Source organism: Mizuhopecten yessoensis, unplaced genomic scaffold (genome assembly GCF_002113885.1).
Source record: "Mizuhopecten yessoensis strain PY_sf001 unplaced genomic scaffold, ASM211388v2 scaffold716207, whole genome shotgun sequence".
Lineage (NCBI taxonomy): Eukaryota > Metazoa > Mollusca > Bivalvia > Pectinida > Pectinidae > Mizuhopecten > Mizuhopecten yessoensis.
The window spans coordinates 182,164-204,544 of NW_018480001.1; the positions used below are offsets into that span (position 1 = coordinate 182,164).

The 22,381-nt window shown below is 38.1% G+C and overlaps 2 protein-coding genes across 2 annotated transcripts; both read right to left on the minus strand.

Annotated features, from left to right (window-relative positions):
* Positions 1–12,750: 12,750 nt before the first annotated feature.
* LOC110442096 (mucin-19-like) lies at positions 12,751–17,479 on the minus strand. Its single transcript, XM_021485533.1, has 2 exons — positions 13,264–17,479; positions 12,751–12,761 (listed from the first exon to the last, which is right to left on the minus strand). Exons 1-2 carry the CDS (start codon positions 17,477–17,479, stop codon positions 12,751–12,753), a joined length of 4,227 nt encoding a protein of 1,408 aa, XP_021341208.1.
* A 217-nt stretch (positions 17,480–17,696) lies between these two features.
* LOC110442097 (mucin-5AC-like) lies at positions 17,697–22,156 on the minus strand. Its single transcript, XM_021485534.1, has 3 exons — positions 19,815–22,156; positions 17,867–19,130; positions 17,697–17,783 (listed from the first exon to the last, which is right to left on the minus strand). The coding sequence occupies exons 1-3, from the start codon at positions 22,154–22,156 to the stop codon at positions 17,697–17,699; spliced, it is 3,693 nt and encodes a 1,230-aa protein (XP_021341209.1).
* Positions 22,157–22,381: the final 225 nt, after the last annotated feature.

Here is a 22,381-nt window from a genome sequence, read left to right on the forward strand (position 1 = left end):
ATTTAAAATTCAAGCTGTTTTCTATTGTTCAGCCAAATATTATTTTATTTAATTTAACCACTGCATCAGTTTTAATCGCGAAACACAGTTCTACTCAAAGTGTGTTTGACTTCTCTCATCTATAAATGAAAATAAACGCCGTAACAAATGGGGTATACTAAGTGGGCGATCGTTTTGATGTTGTCCTAATTATTATGCAACGTTATTCCCGTTACGTCACTTAGGTGGGATATTTTACGGAAATTGTAAAGTGTAATGTGATTTTTTTCATTATGGATACCAACACAGAAGTGAAAAGAGTTTCATTCTATTCAGTAAAGACACATGCTTATACGAATTTTTAATTTTGACTGTTTTACAAGAAAACGTTCTTTCAGATTGGTAATTTTCTGTATATGATCATTTCGACAAAGACACATTACAAATATAATTTTATATTTCTCAAATATGTGATAATAGCCTGCTGTCAACATGATAGATTCATACGCAGTTTTGTGTCACCAACATCGCGCGTAACGTCATAACAACCCTTATCCATACACAACATAAATACAATGTTATTCAAACCTGAGTGTAATTTGAGACCCAGGGCCATCATAATGACCTAAACATAGCATTCCAACCAATCACTTTATTTTGGCAAGCAGATTACATTTGAACAGAGCAGCATCGAACAACAATATAACACACGCAAGAGAATACAACATAACCATTCCCATGTGATGCAATGATTGCAGGCGTTCAATGGTAGTCGTCACCTAGGTAACCAAAATAATGTGATAAGAGAACACTGATCGTGCTATTTAAAGTCTCCGAATTTGTGCTGCACTTGCACCATGGGGGCAACCAACCAACGAACGTAAGTGTTCTCTGCGTTGTAAGGTACGTGGAGTTATTCCCCTTGTCATATCAAATTAATATATAGTCGGAATGATCAAAAACAAATAGGATTTAACCATTCGTGATAATTTATGTTTCGCAAAAGTAAAGCATAGTTTATCTTAATTTTCACAAAAGAAAACAATGTCTAAAACTGATATTCATTTCAAAAGTAGCAAACCATCACTGTCTCACACTTACCATAGCACTGGCTTGTCTATCAAACCGACATATATGTCCTGCTAGCTCAAGTACTGACATGGCCAGTGGGGTTATTCCCCTTGTTTGTACTTCGATAGTGTGGCCTTACTAACAAAGCAATTAGGTTTCCGTTACATTTTCTGTGAGGTTACTTGTCTTCAAGCAATACAAATAACGTTATCATTTGTAACTTATAAACAGTATGGACAAGCTTATTTGGTCTTAGTACTGAATAGAACTTATTTCTATGCATTATGAGCATTACATGATGTTCCTGTTTTTTTTCGATATGAAATGACTCCTTTTCTGGGTAAAATTAATCAACCCGACAAGTGATTAAAAAGACAATACGTTGTTTTAAAGATTAGGTACGAGGTACATATTATTTATTTTTAATTTTCTTATCAGCACATATGTTGTTTTTAGAAATTAACAAATGTTGCTGCAAACACATATATGGCCAATTTTGCTGTTATATTTTTAATAGCCGTATCTAGATAACAAAAGCCACTCTAAAGCGCTTTACAGTAACATATCTAGAATGCTACAGCACAGATACCGCAACATCCACCCCATAATTTATACTCCACCTGGACTGTTGGAGTTGTGTGGGCAGGAGAAAAACACTTTCTCTTAATATCCATGCGTACGGCGACTTTGGGGATCGAGCCCCGACCGCCTGCGTGGAAGGCCGGAGTGTTAATCACTCGACCAATCCGCCCATAATATATCTTAACCAGTAACATACCAACATATTTTTCTAGGTAAGAAGACAGGTATTTATCTAGGTAAGAAGACAGGTGGTTTTGAAATTATGAAAAGGTTCTAAAGCAAACTCAAAATGTGTGTTAAAAGACTGTGCACAATATGGACAACACAATATCCTTTTGGCTTCCTTTTGTAATCCAACATATTCATTATTTCACCATATGATGCTTTGGCGTAAGCTTGTTTTTTTATATTGTTAGTTTTCCAGCGTTTTCATCAATTCAATAGTCCATATTTCATCATTTCAAGATTTTCCGTAAATTTATACTTATTTGAAACATGCTAGATTGAATTTAAAAAAAAAAAAATCTCAAAATATTAATCTCTTTGAATTGGTTGACGAAAAAACAAAATCTACGATCTAGAAAATGACGTCAGTTGTTCCAATCGTCAAATCTGGAAATGGATTCCAACAACCTGAACGTTTCCACATGGCATTGCTAATTAACCTGCAGAATGTGAAGTTAAAAGCCGCCCACTTGCTCATTTACATTCAAATAGCTCAATAACATACCACGCCATGTGTATCCGATGTTTGATACACTCAATCAATCATTCATAGATATTAAATCTGACCACGTGTCCGTCATCCGTTCCCCCGCACGTCTTATATGTCAGAGTTTGAAGTGAGAAGGCGTTATGTCAATTAACCCCTGTTTTACCTTAACACGTAAGTAAGTCATTTTGTAGATTAATACAGATAATATACTATAATGATATACAACATTTATATAGCGCCCTATATAATTTGTAAAATTACTCTATAGCGCTTTACAACATATGGATAATAGTATTAGTTATAATTGTTAACCAAAAAGGCTTACAATCAACATTATACATTAAGCAAGAAGATAATCATCTCAATGTGCACATAAATGAATATATAAGGGGTGGTATGTACATGCCGTCTGTGCAAAGAGTATACAATGCAGACGTGAAGAGGTGATTTTGATGTCCCTTTTGAATTTGGCCACGGTATTTGACTTTTTAATAGCAGATGTTGTTTTTTTATCTTGATTATATTTTCCGGAAAGTCATTGTAAGTTAAATTATGATTGCCATTACTTTTATTCACTTATTTTTTTTAATACTTAGGTAATTTCACCATAATATTCCTAGGGTATATGTTTTCTACTGTATGTATTTGTTAATGAATATGTAATATTTAGATTATACCAAAACCTTCCGGATTACATATTCCGGTACCAACCCTAATATCTATAGAATAGAGACAAGTCACTTGAGTTTCCTATTTTAAAGAATAAATGACAGTATAGTACAGGTACAATCACCTGTGTGTGTTTCGTTTTTCCTTAGAATAGTTTTTGTTTTTGCACATTTTGAACAGTTAACATAAATTGACAAACACAGATTGATTTATATACTAATTGTTTGTCAAATCTCCCTACACATCCATTAATATTTATCCGTCCAGAACGTTACTCTGTATGTATGTCTGTAAGTAAGAAAAGTATAACAAGGGAGGTAACACTGACAGTTGCATAACCGTACTACAGTGATGGTTTTTATTTTGTTTAATGTCCTATTAACAGCTAAGGTTATGTAGGACGTACCTACATGTGTGTTGTGTATGTGTACATGCGCGTGTGTCTGCTGGAGGCAGGGTGTGTTGGCGTACTTGACTCTTTGTGATAGCACGGACATCTGATGACGACTTTAAAGTGCTATCTCGCTGAAATATCATGCCGAAAGCACCTAGCAAAGCATTCCGCTTGGTCACATTATACTGACAACGGATGAACCATTTGTTGCCATTACCTTAAGTGCTGAACGTTAAGCAGGGAATAACAACTACCATTTTTAAGGAATTTGGTATGTCCCGACCTGGGAACCCATTGCCTTCCTCACCTTGGCGAATGTTCGACATTGAATGCAGACCCCAATACAGTAATAACACACAAGGGTTTATCGAAGCTTTCAAGACAACATAAACAAATGAGACATTGAAAAGTAGCCAGGAAATTGTGATCACCACAGTAACCAGGGGAACAGCATATCTTCATCAAAGGACTATCTGTAAGATTTCTACTTTTGTCTGCTTCAAACCAAGGACAATAGTGAATGGCAAACGAGCCCCGATACGTTCAAGAAATAGTTATTCTCCCACTTTTTACCTGTCTATGGAAAGACGGCTCCTACACGTTATCATTCTGAAAACGTCAGCATCGTGTCATCAGTTTAAGCAGCATATCCAGTCATCAAGTGTTTTGTCAAACAATGCACGTGTCTTTGAAAGTGGCGCTGCAAAACGTTCACATTATAACTTATTTTAACGGTTGGAAAATGTGATGGAAAATAATCAATAATTCAGATTAAAACAGATAATCCTAAGGACACGCATTTTGAAGTTTAGCACTCGGCGAAACCTTGGGTTGAGATCCCTCTGTCTGCATCAGGCATGAGTATCATAGAGTATTCAAGATGGCAGAAACTGGAATTCTATATTTAGACAAATAAAAGCAACAACTTTTCCCTCAGGGTAGATTGAACCTAGCGTAGTACAGTTTGGTCAACTATTTCCAGTAGATCATTATTCTTAGAACAGACCATTAATTTAGCAATATGTTAAATCAAACTGTATACAATACACAAAGATGTTCTATCGTTCTAAGAAGATTGTATAGCCAGATGATCATTTTTGGTATACTGTGTACAGTAGGAACATGACATGTCTTGAGTAACAATGATCGTGAAACAGATGTCGTCATATGTGTAAGACAGGGTCTTCAATACATTACGCTTACCTTAAATAAAGCTCAGTGGTCATAACATTTGGTTTGGTTTTATTTTGTTTAACGTCCTATTAACAGCTAAGGTCAATTAAGGACGTGTCTCCGTGTGTGTTGTGTATGCGTGCTTTATCTGTATGTGTGCTAGAGACAGGGTATGTTGGTGTACTTGCCTACTTGTGATAGAGCGGATCTGATGCCGATTTAAGAGTGCCATCTCACTGAAATCATTCCAATTAAAATCTATCTCTGGTAAATGGTGCAAACAACACATATCTGCGTGACGAATTATTTATAATGATTGCCAGTAACTATGATCGAAATTTGTATTTTGATAGATTATCTTACTTTTTAGTAACAGGCTTTACGGTAATTCAAATTTTGAATCTACAAAAAGGTACGATTTATTAAGGTAAATATGACGATGATTTGTAGTTTTCATCTATCAATATATAGATTTTTTTCTTTTTATTTATGAGGTCAACGTATATATATAACTATTATCAGCGTAATATGAACATCATCAAAGACACAATATTTGAAGTGGATGTATGGACATGGCTTTCTGAGCATGCCTAGTTCGGCTATAACCTAAGAGTACTAGTATTTGACACACCTGAACATAAACGTTAAGACATATGATGCAATTCGATAATTGATTATCCAATAGGTTTGATAAATATAATGAACATGTTTAAATAATTAAATGACATAAATAAATACGCAACGTATAACACTTTGATAAGATCATTCATGTTCTTCAGTTTCAAAAATCACGATAAAAAATAACAAATGTGGGCCGAATTTTTGTTAAACGAATAACTAATAACTATTGCAACCTCAAAGTTTTCCGGTTAATAGGCATGTACGATATTTCTGTCGGATGATAAGATAAATGCGATATATTTCATTCGTTGAAACATTTATGTCATAAATGAATAAGATTGCAATAATTATGTAAATTTGAAATCATGACGTCATATTCAACCCTATATAACAAATTATGTAAAACAATGGTAGCTACACATGGATTCTTTACCACGGGTATTTGTGGTCGAGTAGTTATCTGGTCCAGGTTGATAACTATAGAAAATAATGATATGTTGATGTATATATACATGATAATGAAGATATTGACATATATAGTAAATCATTACTCGTAATTGGAGATGGCATAGTCATCATAAGACATTTACCACTGTAGAAACATTTTGTTGAAAGATAATGATTTAATGTATTTCCTCCGTTTCAATTATAGAGCTTCACTTCTGTAACACTCGATTACCCTGGCATACACGTCAATGTTAAAGTCAATCAGATACAATTACCAGTTTATTGCTTCTGTGACATTGTAATATCAAATTATAAAATAAACTAAAACGTTAATTTCGATGACTGGTATATAAAAACATAACAAATCAGAAGCTATTGGGGAAAAAAGTTGCTCTTTTTGAAATAATTTATTCGGTTTTTAGCCCACCATCATGAGTTGGTGGGCAAATCAAATTGCCCTTCGTTCATTGTCCATCCGAACGTCCTTAAACAATTTTTGTTATCGCTAGTTCTGAAAAAAACCCGGTTTTGAATGTACTTTATCAAATTTCATACACACGTTTCCCATGATCCGCACGTGTAAATACAATAAACAACACATAAGAAAATAGTTTGAAAATGTTGCTCTTTGTGAAATCATTGGTTTGGTGTTTTTTTGCCTTTAGAGTCCTTCTGTTTCGTTTATGGCATTTTCCGTTGCACTTGTCAATGGTAATGTGTAATGACCCTGTCGTATAGGTTCTATCATATTTGATCATTAATGACAATCCTACCCGATTTATATGAAGTCCTAGTATAGACCATTGGAGAAGGAAGTGACACTATATTGTATTTCAGCACAATTCCCTTGGTATCGCTAGTAAGTAAAAAGGATTAGCTGCCATATTTTTAATAGTTAAGTTTCGTTTTACTATTCATGTCATGGGTTACAAAAGTAAATGATCAACATGAAAATATGCCTTCTTTATTGACAAAATTGTATTTACATTCTAAGCTTATGTTTCTTTAGAAAATACCACACCCAACTCTCTTCCATCAAGTTATCCCACATTCCTCAGAATTAATCATATATCATTGAACTTCGGTCTCAAGAGTGAGTGCAATAATTGGATACGTTCTGTAAACGGCTGGCCGTCTATCTTTCTATGAATATATATCAAAACAGCACAGATACCGGATTACGACCTCACAATTAAATGAACTAATTCACAGCATCCAACGACACCAATTCCGATTTTAATTTGAAGATAGGAGATATATTCTGTTAAAATCAAATGCGTAATTGTGCCCTTTCCAACAACTGCTACGCCTCGCCTGTTATATCATAATGGTCCTAGTCCTTGAGTGTAACTTACTATATACCTAACGTACCGCCTCACACTCACACGACACTACTGAAACCGTCATACTTAGAGTGGCTTTACCATTTAATATATTCCTACAATTACATAGCATTGTACCTGAACGGTGAAAACCACATTATTAATCACTTGCAGATTTTAGGATTTATATTTTTTACTTACACAACGATCTGCATACATGAAAAGTTGCAATGCCTGTTCCTCCCACGCGACGGGACAATGAACGATCCTATTCTACATATAGCTCTGCACAGAAATATGTATAGACATTTAGATTCAAGCTAGGCCTTTCATCAGAGACCGACTTGTCCTCACCTTTTTGTCTCATCCATATTTGACAACAGGAAGTTTGTTGAAAACTAATATTAGTTCAATAGAGTTCCCTGTAGGTGCATTGCTGTTAGACGTTTAGTTTTATATACTGAATTATCAAATAGTCTAGCGTTAAATTCAATAGAGAAATACATTAAATATGTAATTTATTATATCGCGTGATATTCTATGAACCAATTAGAATAAAATTTTCATAATCATAAGCCAATTTCTGCTTTGCAGATAGAGATATAAAAACCTAAATAGAATAAGTTTTAGAATTTCCACTTTGTTTTTCATTTCCAAAATAAAGTGCTATTAATCAGAGCGTCGTCAATCCAGAAGAATACAATAAAGTAAGTAATTTACCCCCATAACAGTTAGTAATACTTTTTAAAAGTTTTATGCAGAATGATAAATCTTATTTATAAAAATAAATATGTGAAAATTATCCATCTCTCAGTTAATGAATATTGGAGATATCATATGGGAGGGTCTTTAGTGTAATTTGGAAAAAGATGTTATTTTTAAAGTGAAAATATATTGATGCTTTGTCAAGGTAGTTAACATCTGTGATATTCCATTAACATCTGTGATATAAAGAGATCTTACTGATTGTACATATTCCATTAACATAATAGTGTGTTTTACAGAGTAATGAGTTACCTTATATAGAAACAGATAATATATCAGCAATAAGTCATATGTTTTCACACTTATATCACTTATCTTCACAGATCTGTCGATATGGCTTGATTAACATAGTTTTCTCTGAAAGGAGGTCAAGCTATTTTTGATATGAAACATCACGGCGATAGATGATTTTACCATTTCTGTTTGACACTTTTGTACTCCTCCTTTGATGTCTATATATATGTGATAAATATGTTGATTGCACATTATGCCTGATCACCACGTGTGCTCGTGTAATATTGTTCGTGGTAGGTTTATATATTAAACAATACTTTCCTTTCTGAAATATATGACATTAGTATCAATTTAGATTGGAAAAGATACGTTTTAAAGATAGCAAATACATTAAAATCTATGCAGTATTTAATTAGGGTTGTGGTTTCTATGTAACCATTCTTAGTGCAGTATACTGACAAGCAAACCATGTTATAGATATAAAATATCGGTTAAATAGAACTTGCGTGTAAGGTGATTAATGTCTTTCGTTTTCAATGAGTTGACGTCATCAATCAACGGTTGAGACTCCAGTAGCTATGTATGGAAAATCGATAAAATTTTACAGTTTCCGTTTTCACAATTTTTCATTTTTGTTTTTCTATTTTGCTTGGCGATAAATACCATGTGGACGATTAAATCACGTAGATCGTCAGCATACATTTTATGTTTTGCTTTTGAGAGACTGACCAATTAATATATACAATTATCTAAGCATTAACATCCAACACTAACCTTTATAGAAAATCTATTTTCACTAATTGATGTAAAAAGTCTCAAAGTAATGACAAGAGTTAAAATATTACCCTTTAACTACAAGTCGCCAACAAATGACATTTAATCATATAAATAATAACAATATTCACAACTTGTTAGTATTCTATCAATTTGTACAAAGCTATCTCTCAGTCTTTTACATTAAACAAAATATCTATTTTTGTTTTAGATAAAAGTGTAAGAATTCTAATTTATTTCCATTCCTTAATCTGTACAAATGTTATAGTTTCAAATCCGCCTATGTTAGTGCAGTTTTTGTATATCAATTGAATTGGCATTTAAAATAATTTGTTGATTTAAGTATAAGCATTATGTCATTTGATGCTTTTGCAATCTAAATTATGTTCATTGATCATTTTACATATATAATCTTTTATTGGCAATTAAACAATCCAACCAAATAGTTACCTTTTTTGAATCGATTAAATTAACCAAGAATGAATAAACTAGCAACAAAAAAGAAATCGACCTGTCATACACTATGAACGACCCTGATTGGCAAAGCCTTAATGAAGTTATGTAAGGACCCCCGAGTCCCAGAATTCCATGGCGCGTTGAGTTCGAATAATAGTCGTTCAGTAATATTAGTAATGTTATTATATAGTACCACGATAGATTCATAACAGAGTTTTTAATGGCTCTTTTGAACGTTAGGTGATATCAGGTTTATTGTGATTAAATATCACACTTAGGTCTAAAATTCAGAAGTGATAGTATAAGAAAATCATTCCATGTGGTTTGTTTGTTTCTGTTAGTTAAGTTGGTTTAGCGTCCCAATAACAGCTAAGAAAAACTGTAGGTGTTTCTATGTATGTAATGTTTGTGAAACATTATAATGCTTCCATATTGAAATACCAATCCGATCCTATTTTTTTTTAAATGATCTGTATTAAGAGATAAGTTGTCAAAATATTAGTCGCAACTAAATAAATAACATAATACATCAGTACAGGAATTCGAGGAGCCAGCGTTTCTAGGTAATAGGTTATAAATCAGTTTGAAGATATTTGAAAGATTTTTTTTTGCAGTAAATCTAATAGAGAACATCCATTTTCGAAAAAAAGATAACAAAAATAAAAAAATAATAATACGAACAAAAAATCGATGACACGTTGGAAAATGTAAACATAACAAATTGTCATAAAATAGCGTTTTGTACAGATAGGCGGCGCTGTTTTTAGGAGGAGTGGTACATTTGATCCTAGGGCGAACAAGATCGGGTCATTATCTAACTAATTAAGTGTGTTTCAGTGTCAATGTCATTTAAATCACATCACACACCACAGTCAGAAGATTCTATTGCTTTTAAATCTGACAGTTAGGAACGTATTACATATGCAAATTAGGCAATTACAAGAGAGATGTTGTCAGCAGATCAACAATCTTGATTGTATCAGTTAGACAGATTGACATGTCACGTGGTCTGTGCGCCGAGGGAGGATCACCGGACTGTCGCCTGGTAGTGTGTTTCCGTGTTTCGTGTGGAGCAAAACACAATAGTGAGAGCACTGCGGGAAATATATCGGTTAAGGATCACTGTCCAACTACATTGTGTTTTCTAAACACAGTAAAGTCCTCTTAACTTCCGCTTGGATATAACTGTAGCACAGTTGGATCGGGAAACTTCGTCGAACGCATGTCTCTATCGGTTAGAGTGATAGTTTAGCAGTCTGCAGTTCAGGGTTCGAATCCAAGTCTAGCACCGTGATGTCCTTTTATACACTCAGAACAGTGTTGTTAGCTATGTTTTATTTTATTTATCTTTAAGTTTTTCATACAAGTCCCGCGAAGTTTTTATTTTATTTTTAGAAACGACTTATCAAACCTTTATTAATATCTTTGGTGCGTGGATTCGTAAGTGAAATAATTTTTACAGGAACACCTTAATAATGTTCCTAAACTATATTCTGTGAAGGTGACTATATTATTACAGAAACATATACATTCCTCGATTGTGTACTTTTAAGCTATCAGATGTTAGAATCAACCCTACAGATCAGGGATTGAGTAAATTATAATATACTTGCTGTTTACCAGGTCGGGATATACCAAAGTCCTTAAGATGGTAGTTGTTATTCCCTGTATAATGTATAGCATTTAGGGTAATGGTAACAACTGGGACATCCGTTGTCAGTATAATGTGACCAGGCGGACTAGTATGCTTGTAGCTTTTGGCATGGTATTTCAGTGAGGTTGCTCTGCAAAATCGGCACCAAATCCAAGGAGGCAAATACATCAACATACCGTCCCCAGCAAACATACACTACACACATGGATACACGTATATAAATGACCTTAGCTGTTAATAGGACGTTAAACTAAATAAAAACGAACAAAACATGTGTATGCGGCAACAGGTATAAGGGATCTGCAATATCAATCAAATCTACCCTGAAATGTCAATGACTAGCCGCTGCATAATTATACTAGTATCTAAGTCGTCACAGGCTTATTTGCATCTGTCGAAGCCGGTCTATGTTTTAAACTCATTTTGACCGTAAGTCAACAATGACTTATTTTCCAGTCAATTTTATATCAAATAGCAAATATTATGTTCTGTGGGTTTTGAAATTTAGATAAAATCTTTTGTTAACAATTTCCTGTTACAATAAACTATGTGATATGTCCGTTTCTATATATCCTGTTAAATATGCAATTTAGTTTGTAATTTGTTTAACGTCCTATCAACAGCAAAGGTCATTTAAGGATGTGCCTCCATGTGTGTTTTGTATCCGTGTATGTGTTCTGGAGACAGGGTATGCTGGTGTATTTGTCTCCTTGTGATAGAGCGGATCTGATGCCGTCTTTATGTTGTCTTGGAGTGTAATTGTTAAAAAACACCAAATAAAATAAAACAAAAAACAACATACTTTAAATGTGTGTATTTGAAACAAACAACGAGACATATATACAAGAAAAGATGCAAAATAAATATTCTACTCAAAACTGTGGATTTCGTTATTTTTGTATGAACCCCTACTTGTGATGCGAGACAAGTGACAAATCATGCATTCTATACATATACCCGTACGTGGCTTGAATGACAACATTAAACCACTGTTATATAGCTACCGTACCGAGACTTCCCAGAAAGGCGTTTCCCTTGTGATAGCCATTTGCCTATTAAGATGCATTTTTCTATTGTTAACACGAAACTTACTTAGCAGACAGCATTATGATGTTATAGTTAGAAAACACCATTAGAAAAATGCTGAGTTATTGTTATAAAAATAGAAACACCTAGTCACTCTCATAAATCACCAAACTCCACCTGACTATGATCAAACCAACTTTTACCTTAAGTGTTATCCCTTGGACAGTCGTTTCAGAAGTCTTTTACCGTAGCACTTGAACTTTGTAAAAAAATATCATGGAATCAAAATAAATCCCATCATACTGAATATATTAAAATGCCACTGCAAATTACATCGTATAGAAATATCACTAACGTTATGCCACGGTTGGATAATATCTGATTCCATCTCTAAAAGGAAATCACCATACTGAATATTAGACATTCCACTACAAATCCATAATAAATTTCATAGAATTAATAATCTTGTCCATTTTTTACTCATGTTCTGAAAACCCCCCACCAGTGAGTCATTCCATCTAAAATGAATACAAACAACCGAATGAGTCTATGAAAAAATGTGACGATTTGACGCATGACTCACAGTTAATTAGAGTATTGATTTAACCTAGACAGGGTTGTGAAGAGTGGTGTTTGTTGATGTGTATATAATTTTTATTCAAAAAATTATTCCCTTCACGAAACCAGCATAAAAACAACGAAGGGCAACCTATGTAACGAGATGAGCGGGCCTTCCTGCTTAACACTGTTACACATACCTACTGATACACATACCTACTTGCTTTGGAGGATAAGTGTGCCTTACAATGTTACAGAAACGAAAGCTGATTGCCTGTTGTTCTATCTATAGAAAAATAATGACGTAGGTTTAGGTAACGTCTGCAAAGCAAAGTTTATCAATCTGCCTAATGTAGAAATCTATAGCTAAAAGCTTGTCTGAAACCTACAATCAAAGGTTCCTTAACTCTTGATCTGCTAGAACTACAAAAACACGCTTTTTTTGTCTGTCCTACCATTATGTAGAAACCGTAAAAAAAAGCTTCCTCGTCTAACATTCTCCAAACAAAAAAACCGACAAACGTTAAAGTAATTATCCTCTATATATTGTGACAGACAATTCCGTATAACGTGGGCAGTCTGTATTAGTATATTTGATAGAACTTCTAACGGAACGGTATTTCTTTAGCACAAATCTACAAGCATTTTGGCTTTCCCTATCAAACTGGTCTTAGCGGATTTAAACGACCATTTGGTACATCAACTAGCATTTTTAGACCGGAAAGAGATATATCGATCGGGTATCTCATTTGACTTACACTATATACATTATTTGCTACATTATTAGTTAAAATAGATGGCTGTTCAGTAGTCACTGTTTTACCCTGTTCGGTAGTCACTGTTTTACCCTGTCCAGTAGTCACTGTTTTACCCTGTTTGGTAGTCACTGTTTTACCCTTTCCGGTAGTCACTGTTTTACCCTGTCCGGTGGTCACTGTTTTACCCTGTTCGGTGGTCACTGTTTTACCCTGTCCGGTAGCAGTAGGCGCTTGCTGATTTTGTACAGCATTGCTCAACACCTCTAACATGTTTATTGTACCTGGCATCCTATTCACAACATCTTTTGTTCCCAATGGTTTTGATGTTATCACTGTTTTGGTATTCACGATAGTTTTGGACAATAGTGTCGTTACGTCTTTAGGTGTAGAAGCGGCATGTTCTATTCTTGATTTAGACACTGGCGAGGAATAGAATGCGGATAACACGACCGGTTGCGTTGTTGCCCGTTCTGGAGATGGTAGATCTAATCCAAAGGGATTGTTAAAATTGGACTGAACGATACTGGATTGTGCTTGATTCATGTCCCCACCAACAACGCCATAAGTATACGTATGTGGTTGCCCAAGTTGCGCTACGTTGGAGATGTGAGATTGTCCCGCGTTCACTGTGTTATTTCGGCCTCCTGACGTCATTACCGACACTGGTTCCGCGGAAGCGGCTAAATTCGTCAACTGCCCTTGATTGTTATTGTTCAAGGACTTTACAGGATTTAGACTATTTGAAATGAGTTTTTGAAGAAGATTATTTGAATTTGTTTGCCCCTTTTGTTGACTGAAGGACAGAAATTCCAGACCAGCGGGAACTTCAGGTACGACAGGGTCATTATGAGGTTGTAATTGCACAGCATAAGGCGACGCCGTTGTACCAACAATACCGGCCGCTAGAGCAGCAAACTCCCATGCCAGATAGCTGGGATCCTTCTTCCTATCAACCGGCCCACCGATCGAATTACTCGGTAGTTGGTTTTGAGTTGGACGTGCGGTATCGACTGGTGTTCCGGCTGTGCTAAGTTGATGTACAGTGACTCTTTGAGGTTTATGTTTACCTTCCATCACCTTAGCCTGTGTGCTACGAATTCGTGATCCACTACCTCCACTGTCAATGTTGGATTGCAATGCGTAAATCTCTCCTGCGTTGATAGTTTGATAAGACGTTCCACTAGGTTGAGATGGCGGTGAGTTGAACGTACTAGCCCCGTTGCCTCCCGATGATAATCCACGAGCTGACGTACCGATGAGTGGTGTTGCCCGTGTCACTGTAGTTGACGCTGGACCCGACGCACTTGCTATCGACGGCAAAGCCGTAGTAATTAATTTAAAAGTTCTGCCTGTTTTATCAGCATTTAACTGACGGTCGTGTAGTTGATCGTTTAAAGTTGTTTTTAGGTAAGAAGATATCGGATCAGCCGTTAACACAGTTGGCGCGATAACTGCTGCTTTGTTGAATATTGTTTGTTTGGTTGCTTCTACTGAGCTGAACACCATTGATGGTTGATTAGCTGATGCCAATCCAGCTTCTTTTTGTCCAAAGTTTTGTTGTTTAGATGTTACTCCTGAATTTGTACTGGACACGACGGAATGAGCAACGTTGTTTTGATGAGCTGATTTTGCTTTATTTACTTGGTTCGCTGAAATTGTTTGAGACGGCGCCTCCGTTGGTTGAAATAGAGCTACCTGGTTTGTAACTGTTTGTGTAGATGTATTGGAAACTGTTACCACTTCTTGAGGCGGAGCTGTATGCTTAAGCAGAGCTGGTTGTGCCGAAGCGCCGTTCTTTGACACAGTTGGTTGTTGATGCGGTGTTGCCTGTATTGTTTTAATTGATTTAGATTGAGATATCTGGTCAGCAATCGTTGATTGAGGCGGTGTTGTTTGACTGGATAAAGCACCTTGTTGATGTAGATTTACACGATTTCCAACGGTATGCTCAACTGGTGTAGCCATAGTTCCTGTAGATTGTCGGGGTTTAGCTGTGCGATCTACGACAGCTGGTTTTGGTGAAGTTGTCTGAGTGGCTGCAGCTTGTCGAGGTTGAGTTGCACCATGTCCTATAGTTGGCTGAGGGGATGTAGCCTGGTTGAGTCTAACTTGCTCAGGAGGTTGAACTGCGGGATGTCGTTGAATTACTTGAGGAGGTGTTGTTACGCTTGTCATTTCAGCTTGTTGAGATTGAACTGCCTGGGTCACTGCCTGGGTCACACTATTAGGTTGTGTCGGTACTGCCTGGGTAATTGGTGGAGATGTAACTGCCTGGTAAGCTTCAGCTGGTTTATGCGGAGCTTCCTGATAAACTACAGATATAGATGGTTTAGCCGTAATATGTTGAGGTTGTACTACTTGGCTTGCTAATACTTGTGAATACTTGGATGTCTGACTTGCAATAGTTGGCCGAGATTCGGCTGTCTGATTACCAGTGAGTTCTACCTGAGTCTCCGCCACAGAATGCCTAAGAGCATCTGTAAGGCTTTTTGTAAGTGTTCGCGATATCGATGATCGATCGGTTAAATTTGATTTTGATGATGATGTCTGACTAAACGTTCCTGCCATCCTCAACAATGAAGCAAGTATTTGAGATGCAATTTTGTCGACCGAATCAGGATGAACCATCTTTACAGGATTTGGAGAATTTTGTGTCATTTTGTTTTGTGGATTACTTTGACCGACCGCCGATGCCGTCACTGTGTTTGTCGGTAATGAAGCATTGTTAGTCGTCACTCTCGCAGAGACTGATTGTCTAGCTGTTATTTCATGTGGCGTTTCAGTGGCATTCGCGATAGTTCTTGTACCTATATGAAATGCTGTACCAGATGTTGGTTGAACAGGATCGGCATGCATTTGATATAAAACAGCATTCGTGGATGACACATTTGCACTCGTTGAACTGACATTTTGAACTGGATCACTCGTTTGAGAAGGTTCTTTATTTGTTGTAATCAATGATGGATTACTTCTTGATGGAGCCGCAACCACTGCAATTCGCGTATTAGCCGAAGCTGATGCCGTTGCATAACTTTTACTAGCTTGCAACATTGTCACTGCTAATGTTTTGCTAACAGGAGCCGACATTATTCCTTGAATTTTTATTGCTGGATCTGAAGCTGATGATGTAATACTACTTGTAGAAGCAGCAGTTGAAGGTGGTTCGCCACTTACCGAAACTGTAGATACAAATGGATTTGGACTTTTCAGAACTTTTGCCACTGCTGAAATTGTGCTCCCCTGAGCGTTGACAACTGTCGGAATATCACTTGCTCGAGCTTGAGCCACTGCTGCAATCGTGCTTACTTGAGCATCAAAAACAGCAGGACTAGACCTTGCCGGTTTTATACTAGTTAGAGCCTTTTTCAACAATGCATTTGCATTTGGTGGCGCTGAAGGTACTGCTAGATTTGTAATTGCCGGTGCTGAAGCCATCACAGGGCTTGAATGTATCTTTGCTGTAGCACGTTCTGGACTTATGCCTGTCAACCCTGAAGATACTGCTGGATTTGTACTTTTCTGAGATGAAGCGAACGCCAAGTTAGAAATTGCTGCAGCCGTAGCCCCTGCTATGGTTTTATCTGCCGGAGCTGAGCTAGCTGTTGGCTTCGTACTTGCCGGAGCTGAAGATTTAGCCGTATTTACATTTGCCGGAACGGTATACACTGGTTGAGTTACGCTTGAAGAAGCCGTTCCCACTGATGGAAATGTATTTAAAGGTATTTGAAGGAATGCAGAATTATTACTTGCTGGAACCGATACCATTGATGGACTTGTACTTGCTTGGGCCAAGGATTGAATACTGGTGGGGTCGGAAGGCGCGTTCGATTTACTACCCGCCGGAACTAAAGCTACTGATGGATTTGTTTTTCTCTGAGTCTTAGTCACTGCTGATATATTGCTTAATGCAGCTTTTGAAACTCCTGGAATAGTACTTGCTGGAGATTGCGCCACCACTACAATTGTGCTTATTGGAGCATTGAAGGCAGCTGGAATGACACTTGTTGTTTTCTGAGCTTTTGTTTGATTAGTACTTGCCGATGCCATTACCAATGAAAAGATTGTATTTGGTGGGGGTGAAGGTATCGTAGGGTTAGAATTTGCCTTAGCCATAGCCGCTGGTAGACGTCTGCCTGTCAAACCGGAAGTAGGCTCTGTTATGGTTTTATCTGCCGGAGCCGAGATTGATGTTGGCTTCGTACTTGCCTGAGGTGATGATTTAGTCGGATTTGAATTTGCCGGAGCCGTATACACTGTTTTAGTTATGCTAGACATAGCCATTCCCACTGATGGATTTCGCGTTCCAATTGTATTTACCACTGAATTTGTTCTCATGGAAGCGTTAAGGAATGTAGAATTATTGCTTGCTAGCACCGATAACGCTGAGGGATTGGTACTTGCTGAAGCCACTGATGAAATGCTTGTGGGATTGGAAGGCACGCTCGATTTACTACCTGCCGGTACTGAAGCTACTGATGAATTTAATTTTCCCGGAGCCTTAGTCACCGCTGATATATTGCTTGATGCAGCGTTTGCAACTGCTGGAATAGTACTTGCTGGAGATTTCGCCACTTCTGCAGTTGTGCTAATTGGAGCATTAAAGACAGCTGGAATGGCACTTGTCGATCCTTGAGATTTTGTTTGATTAGTACTTGCCGATGCTATTACCACTGCTGAATTTGGTGGGGGTGATGGTACTGCTGGAATTGTACTTGCCGATGCTGAAGTCACCAAAAGGTTTGAATTTGCCTTAGTCATAGCATCTGGTCGACTTGTGCCTGTGAAACCTGAAGCTGCTACTGGATTTGTTTTTGTCTGTGTTGAAGACACAGCAGGGTTAGAGCTTGCCGAAGCCGTTACGCCTGCCAAAGCTGAGCGTACTCTCTGATTTGCACTTGCCAGGAGTTTGCCTACTGCTTGAATCTTTCTTCCCAGACCCGGTGCCAACGCTGGATTTTTACCTAGCGGCACCATAGACATAGTAGGTTTACTACTTGTTGGGGCCATAACCGGCACTGGTTTTGTAGCCGTAGCTGAAGCTGGTTGTGGGTTTGGACTTGCCTGTACGGAAGATACTGCAGGCATTTCTTGATGTATACTTGAAGGGGCCTTTCCCACTGCTGGATTTGCACTTGCTGGGTTCTTAGCCATTGCTGGAGCATTAAATGATATCGCATTAGTACTTGCTGAACTTGCCGAAGCCGATTCCACTTGTGGATTTGTATTACCCGGAGCTGGTAACACTACGCGATGTGTACGTATGTTAGTCGAAGCCACCGATTGATTTGTACTTGACGGCACTGAGGGCACAGCTGGAGAAGATTTTACTGCAGTTGTAGCAAATGTTCGGTTTGTACTTGCAGAGGCTTTAACCACTAACGAAATTGTCTTTGACGGGGATGAGGCTACTGTTTGATTCGTACCAGACGGTGCCGTTGTCACTGCCGGATTTTGACTTGCCGAAGCTGAGGATATCACTGGATTAGTAATTCCTGCTGCTGTATCAACTGCTGGTTTTGCAGTTGCTTGAGCTGTGGCCGCTACTTTAGTTTTTCTTGCCGGAGATTTTGTTAAAACTGAAGCTACCGAAATTTTGCTAGCTATGGTGTTTAACACTCCTGGAATAGTTTCCGTTGTAGCTCTAGTCACTTCTGCATTAGTATTAACCGGGTGGTTAAAAAGTAATGAAGTAGTGGGTGTTGTTTGATTGATAGGTCCTTGTTCTTTTGAACTTCTTTGTGAAAAACTATTTGGTGCTTGATTGGCTGTAGTCGAAGCTTTCATTGTCGAAACATACTTCTGAGTAGTTGGTCTACTCGCAGAACCAGAAGTGATCTGACCGCTTGCAGTACCAGGTGGCAAAAACGCAAAACTAGTAGATGTGACGTCTTGGTGGTGTGATATTGGTGAAAGCTGATTAAATCCCGACACACTAGGAGGAGATTGTAGATATGAACCAAAGATTATGGATCGGTTGGTATTTGTTTGTGTATTGCTCTTGGTTGTCTTTGTGTTGTCCTTGGCTGTCTGTACTATTGATGAGACGGGATTTGTGTGTGTATTGCTCTTGGTTGTCTTTGTGTTGTCCTTGGCTGTCTGTCCTATTGATGAGACGGGATTTGTGTGTGTATTGCTCTTGGTTGGCTATGTGTTGTCCTTGGCTGCCTGTACTATTGATGAGACGAGATTTGTGTGTGTATTGCTCATGGTTGTCTTTGTGTTGTCCTTGGCTGTCTGTACTATTGATGAGACGGGTTTTGTGTGTGTAACCTGCTGACTGTTCGGTTTCAGGTTCGTGTTTGACGCAGGAGATAACACACCCGCATGACTACGTTGTAGACTAGGAAGTGAAGAAACAAGGCAGAATAAGTCACGTATTGGGCCCAAACAAAATTCAACAAAATATTTAACAACTAAACTTCATAAAAGACATTAATAATGACAGTTAAACTAACTAGATAGTTATAACAATGGGTTATGTCATAATAATAAACTGACTATGAACAACAATATAAATTCTCCCTGGGTAATTGTTGTATTTGAAATATTATAATGCTTCATACAAAGATACAGAAGTGACACGTAATCTTAGAGCCGAAACCATGCCTTATCATACCTTGTCCCTCTCCTTTCCGTTTGCTGGTTGTTTGTAGGAATACTATTTTGCTGAGTTCCAACATGTCCAGCTGGAGGAGAAGACCCTTGTTGAGACGAACCATGGTTGTTGTTAACAACGGGAGTATTTCTGGTATTTATGTTGGGTACAGTTCCCGTGTTAGCTGACGCTGAATGAATGTTCTGATGACCAGGGTGAGACGGTCGAGTTTGAGCAGAAGTTACATGGCTGTTTTGCTGACCATGACTAGATGACACAGTTTGAGTAGAAACCACAGGTCTGTTAATTTGACCACTCTGTGGTGTCCCGATTTGATTAGAAGCTACAGGGCTGTTCTGAGGACCATTTTGCGATTTTCCAATTTGCGTAGAAGCTATATGAGTAGACCGTTGACCCTGGTTGGACGTCCCAATTTGATTAGAAAATGCAGGGCTGTTCGGTTTACCATGTTGAGACGTCCCTATTGAAGTAGAAGCTATATGGCTAGTATGATGGCCATTTGGAGACGTCTGCGTCTGGGAAGAAGCTACGTGTCTGTTCCGTTGACTATTCTGGGATGTCCCCATTTGAGTAGAAGTCTTACGAATGTTCTGAGGATCATTTTGAGATGTCTGCGTTTTGGAAGTCGCTATATGGAGTATTAGAGTAGAAGCCACAGGACCGTTCTGTTGATTATTTTGAGATGTTGTAATTTGAGGAGGTGAAGCTACATGACTGTTGTGTAGACCATTCGATGAAGTTCCCGTTGACTGTTGACCCTGCTTATGTATCCCCAATTGAGCAGAAACGACGGGGTTGTTCTTTGGACTATTTTGAGACGTCACAGTTTGAGTAGAAATTACACGGTTGTTTTGTGGTCCATTTTGAGATGCCCCAATTTTTGTAGAAGTTGCAGCGCTATTATGTGGACCATTTTGAGGCGTTCCCGTTTGAGTAGAAGCGACAGGGCTGTCCTGTTGACTATTTTGAGATTTCCCCGTTTTGGTAGACGTTACATGGTTGGAATGGTGACCTTGCTGAAACGTCCCCAAATTAGTAGAAGATACAGGATTGTTTCGTTGGCGCTGAGGTGACGTACCCGTTTGAATAGAATGCATTTTGTGATGTGGACCATGTTGAATTGTTCTCGTTTGAGTTACCCGACGAGGATTGTTTCGTTGATTATGATGAGATGCTGTTGAAGGCGAGGAAATGCCTTGCTGTTGAAGCTTGCGGCCTGATTTTTGTATACCACGAGACACTTCACTTGCTGAACGACTATGCACAGCTGTGTTGCTTGTACCAGTGGTAACTGATTTTACTACGCCACTAGTCTGTGCAGTAACCCTGCCGGGCTGTGTAGATGTTGAAGCGCTAAGTGGGATGGTGTTACTGGTTTGATGCACTGTACCAGGTCGATCAGCTGCAATGAGAGTTTTCGGTACAGGCGGAATAATGCCTGCCTGACTAGCAGATACTTGACTGCGGTGTTGATTCAAAGCTAACGTATGACTCCTAGCTTGTTGAAGGTGATGATTCTGCGACGTCGTTGGATGTTGACCTGGAGATGTAGACGCCTGGCTACCTGGACCAGCTTTGCTCTGTCCACTTTGCGAAGTCTGAATTATATGCGTCTGTGCAGGGTTATTTGTCCCTATTGCATTGCTAGAGACCAGCGACGACATGGCTGATTTGCCGCTTGATAAATGGTTATTCGGCTGTGCGGCATTGGTGATCTGTTCCGTGGAAGCTCCTGACGAATGAACAGATGCCATGCCATGTTGTGTTATCTGTTGCTGTCCGATCGCATTCGATTGGTGTTTTGGTCGATTACTATTTCTATTTGATACAATTGGGGAAACCCACCCTATTGGGCTATTTTGATGTATATTTATCAAGTCTTGGGAACCCAAAATATTGCCTTGAGGTGATCCTGACCAGTGGTTCACATTTTGCACTGAACTTCCAGACAAGAGAATTTTCGAATTAGGACTGGCAAAACTGCTTGCTTGACTCGGATCAAATGATGGATGCTGACTAGATCCAGCTGTCTGGTCTACAGGAACTGAAGCAACATTGTTGTTCTGACTGGACTGGTGAATGGTCTTTTGATTGGTTCTTGGTACGGCTGCTGATTGCGGGGAATTCCGTAGCTGGTTTGAAAACTGACTACCGACAACTTGCCTGTGTTGAGTCGTAGACGGAACAACTTTCGCAACTCCAAATGATACAGTGCCTTGATTTTGTTGAGAGGTTTTTCCAGTTGTTGTTGAATGACCATTAGGCTTTAACAATTGATGATCACCAGTTCTAGCTTGGTTTCCGTTACTTTGGTGTCCACCAACAGCTTTATTAGAAGACATAGTGCTTTGAAGCGTGCCTTGGTTGTTTACACTTGCACGTGTGGATTGTCCAGATACTTTTTGACGAACTTGAATCGTAGAGTGCCCAGATATCTGTTTACTGGCTGGTCCTGATGTTGGCCCAGATACCTGATTGGTAGTTGAACCTATGGACGTTCCAATTATTTGTAAACCAATGCGGTTTGACGGCTGTCCAGATATTTGTTGAATATTTTTACCTTTGGA